At 41.9% G+C, this 4,354-nt stretch overlaps 1 protein-coding gene across 1 annotated transcript; it reads left to right on the top strand.

Annotated features, from left to right (window-relative positions):
• Window positions 1-1,597: 1,597 nt before the first annotated feature.
• Window positions 1,598-2,956, top strand: kcnj2a (potassium inwardly rectifying channel subfamily J member 2a; the record flags this gene model as incomplete). Its single annotated transcript, XM_080747539.1, has 1 exon — window positions 1,598-2,956. The coding sequence occupies exon 1, from the start codon at window positions 1,673-1,675 to the stop codon at window positions 2,954-2,956; it is 1,284 nt and encodes a 427-aa protein (XP_080603665.1). The 5' UTR covers window positions 1,598-1,672.
• Window positions 2,957-4,354: the final 1,398 nt, after the last annotated feature.

Below are 4,354 nucleotides of genomic sequence, written 5' to 3'. Positions count from 1 at the left end.
AAAAAAAAGAGAACATTTGAAAATTATGGATTAATTCATGTAAAGGAGAAGGCGACCCATGATTTAGGAGACTGTTGCCAGGACAGCGAGGTCTAGGACTTGTATAACAGAGACAGGGGTTAATGAGTGGAGAATCCTTGCGGGACTGCCATTATATCGCAGAGGTTATTAAATCCCCAGAGTCTTCATGAGAATCAACAAGCCAAATGCATGCTCCTGTGCATCCAAAGTAAAATAGTACACTCCATTTAACTGTGGCTGGTGATTTAAATTGTTCGGTTTATTTAAACATAGATTTAAATAGGTTTATTTGATTTAGATTTAAATTGTTCGGGTTTATTTCAATGTAGATTTAGGTGAACTGAATATGTGCGATTAATGTAAACTGTGTTTATATATCTCATTGTTCGTGTATGAATTTGTGTGAGATGTCTAAATCAGTGTCCCGTGTCCCCACATAAAAAGTTGTTAAAAATCGTACAAGTAAGTTGATAATTTATTCGATTCCAGATGGTTAGTAACAAGAAATTAAAGAAATGATTTGGTCTCTCAAGTAATAATTTACACCACCGACAAAACAGTTTCCATTATTATAGTTATTAGTACGGTATAATATGTGAATTTCTGTGTTAAATAGATGATCTGCAAGCTTATAGATCGGCTATTTTCACTAAAGAGATGCACCAATGAACAATGAGACAGGATCATGCATGTTATGTGACCAGCAGGTTAGTATGGCCATAGTGAAAGATCCAAACTAGTTTTGATGTTCAGGGCCAACCAAGCAATTATTGCTTTTTGTTTCATGCCTGTAGATGGGTCTGAGTAGTCTCAGCTATATATTTTTTCTATCATACAGTATTGCAAGATCAAAAACAAATTGTTCATGGGATCCCATAGAAACATCATAACCCACAATCCAACAAGAAATGATCTTGTCAGTGCAGTGCAGCCAAGAAAAACAAATCTGCTTTGTAAATGCCCATCATTGGGACTTAGTCCAATTACTCAGTGACCTCTTTCAGTGAAAGTTGAAAGGTCAGAAGAGGGTTAAATAGCACTGTTATTTTGTCAAAATTGAATGAGATATTGTTGGCACAAGAAAGCTTGTTTTTTCTTGCCCCTGGGTATTGAATATTCAATGGCTTTCTCAGACTGCATGCACAGCAGTTTCGGGTGAAGTAATTATGAATGACAGGTCATAGTTGAACGTAATATTCCGCAAAATGACAATGTTTATTTTTAATTAATGCTTACATAATGTTTGATTGTCTGCTTTCATCAAGGCTTCATGAGTAGCCTACAGTACAGTATATAAGTAATTTGATCCATTTAGAAATATACGTCCTGTATGACGTAGGTTGCATTTTTACTGTTTAGGTATTTCTAAAAAGCCTGTCTGTCTTTTTTTTTCTCATAGCATACTGTTGATGAGGTCCAAGCCCCTGATGAGAGAGGACTGACTGAGCCGTTGTCAGCGCTGCAGACCTGTTTGCAGTCAAACCAGAGGCCTAGGAGGACAAAGAGGCATCTCTTCTGTCCCCCTCGTTTCAGCACCATTTCCTGCCTGAGTCGGTCCCCCAGACGTGTTTCAAAACTGTTTCTCCAACGCTTCTTCCAGAAACTGTTTTCCAAAGCAGAAGCAGTGGCACAACCCTCCCAGACAGAGGTGATGGGAAGTGTGCGAGCCAACCGCTACAGCATTGTGTCATCAGAGGAGGACGGAATGAAGCTAGCCACTATGGCCGTGCCCAATGGCTATGGGAATGGCAAGGGCAAGGTGCACACGCGGCACCAGCCTCCGAGCAGATTCGTGAAGAAGGACGGTCACTGCAATGTTCAGTTCATCAACGTGAGCGACAAGGGCCAGCGATATCTGGCCGACATTTTTACCACGTGCGTGGACATTCGCTGGAGATGGATGCTTGTCATTTTCTGCCTCGCCTTTCTCCTGTCATGGCTGTTCTTTGGTTGTGTCTTCTGGCTGGTGGCCATCTTCCATGGGGATTTAGAAAATGATGCCCAGAGATGTGTCTCCAATGTTAGCAGTTTCACTGCTGCCTTCCTCTTCTCCATTGAGACTCAGACCACGATTGGCTACGGCTACAGATACGTGACAGACGAGTGCCCCGTCGCTGTCTTCATGGTGGTCTTCCAAAGCATTGTCGGCTGCATTATTGATGCGTTCATCATCGGCGCCGTCATGGCAAAGATGGCTAAGCCTAAGAAGAGGAATGAAACTTTGGTTTTCAGCCACAATGCTGCGGTGGCCATGAGGGACAACAAACTGTGCCTCATGTGGCGTGTGGGCAACCTGAGGAAGAGCCACCTGGTGGAGGCACACGTTCGGGCACAGCTTCTCAGATCCCGCACCACGGCGGAGGGGGAGTACATCCCCCTCGACCAGATGGACTTAGACGTGGGCTTTGATAGCGGAGTCGACCGCATCTTTCTGGTCTCTCCCATTACCATCGTCCATGAGATTAACGAGGACAGCCCTTTCTATGACATGAGCAAGCAGGAGCTGGAGACGGCAGAGTTTGAAATAGTGGTCATTCTGGAGGGCATGGTGGAGGCCACCGCCATGACCACACAGTGCCGGAGCTCCTACCTGGCCAGTGAGATCCTCTGGGGTCAGCGGTTCGAGCCCGTGCTCTTTGAGGAGAAGAACTATTACAAGGTGGACTACTCTCGTTTTCATAAGACATACGAGGTGCCGAGCACCCCGCTGTGCAGTGCCAGGGACTTTGCGGAGAAAAAATATATCCTGACAAACTCCAACTCCTTCTGCTATGAGAACGAGATGGCGCTGGAGAACAAGGAGGACACAGACGAAGGGAACGGGGGTAGCGTGGGCCCAGACGGCACACAGACAGACAATATCTCAGAGCACGAACACAACCAAGCCACCGTGCCGCTAGAGCCACGGACTCTGAGGCGAGAATCTGAAATATGACTGGTACTGTACAGACCTCACATGAGAGATTCTAACTAAAGAAAATCACCTCTCGCTCTTGAAAGGCACATTTAGCTGAGCCGGGGCCTTGGGAAGAGGACAAGTTCACGCTGACGGTACTGCTGTGGAATGGGGCTAGGTTGAGGACTTGTATGTAAGAATGTAATTACATACAGTAATGACAAAGACACAGCACTATGAACAATGTGCATATTGAAGGAAGAACTCTCCATATGGTCCCTGTGAATGTGTGCATCTATTTAGTGTCTGTTGACTGCAAGGTAACACAGAGGAAAGGGTTGTTAAAGATGACTTGAAAATTGCAGGCATGTCTCCATTTCTCTGTTCAGCACATTGTAAGAACAAGTTGTATTAAGAATGGGGGTTTTATTCCTCAAGTGCTGCTAAAAAACGTAATGTATCCTTAATACACAAGCACTATTGAAATTTTGCAACAACAAAAAAGCCCTTTTTTCATATTGACATTTGCTCTTTCACAATGAGAATCAAAGATGTTTTCTTTGCTAATTTGCACGTTCCTGAGCAAACTGTTTAAAAGTTCTCTATTAAAAAAGAATCCTGAATCTTTATATAACTGAGACGGTTGTTTTTTAGACATTCGAGAGAAAGTCTGCCTGAGTGGTAACAGATAAAAGTTTTAAATGAAGTATCCAAATATATATCAAAACTAAAGAGCAATGGGAAGATATTTGATATTCTAAAACCTCTACTTCAACGCATGACTGAAGAAAAAAAAAAGGTACAATACTGTAGATTTACTGTTCATGCATGAGCTGGTCTCATATCAAATGTTACACTTTGCAAATGTCTCATTTACCTAGCCCCCCTTTTCTTTTCTTTACAATAGAGGGACATTTGTTGTCCTGTATATTCTGCTTGGAAAAGACAGTCTAACAACACTATTAGATGTTTGTATCTTCTTATAGCTAGCTAGATAGCGTACCTTCCCCCAAATGGTCAAGTTTATTATGAATTAACAGATTGTGTGGCTAAAGACAATTTCTGTTCTTCTGTTCATTGCTGGGCAAATAGAAATAGAAGCATGCCTGTTGATGTGAAGGAAATTAGCAGGGTAGTATTAATGGCATCACAATGAAAGAGATTAATTTAAACCTACAAGGAGAGGTAAACGAATGTTCTTAAAAGTGCTGCTATGTTGCATTTTATAGGGTTAATAACACAAGCCAAAGAGTATTATTATAATAGTTATGTATTTCTGCAAAATAAAATAAAATGTAAATTAGATTGGTACAGAAATGAGTAGATCATTTAGAAATGAAGCCGGTTTTCTTTTCAAGAACATGTACATCTTATCCTTTATGATGGTGACGATGCTTATCTTGAGCCACTTCATCAAGCCTTAAATACCACAGTCAA

Source organism: Nannobrachium achirus, assembly GCF_963921795.1.
Source record: "Nannobrachium achirus genome assembly, chromosome: 18".
Classification (NCBI taxonomy): domain Eukaryota; kingdom Metazoa; phylum Chordata; class Actinopteri; order Myctophiformes; family Myctophidae; genus Nannobrachium; species Nannobrachium achirus.
The sequence above is the reverse complement of the archived record's forward strand: the minus strand, read 5'-3'. Positions and strand labels throughout refer to the sequence as shown.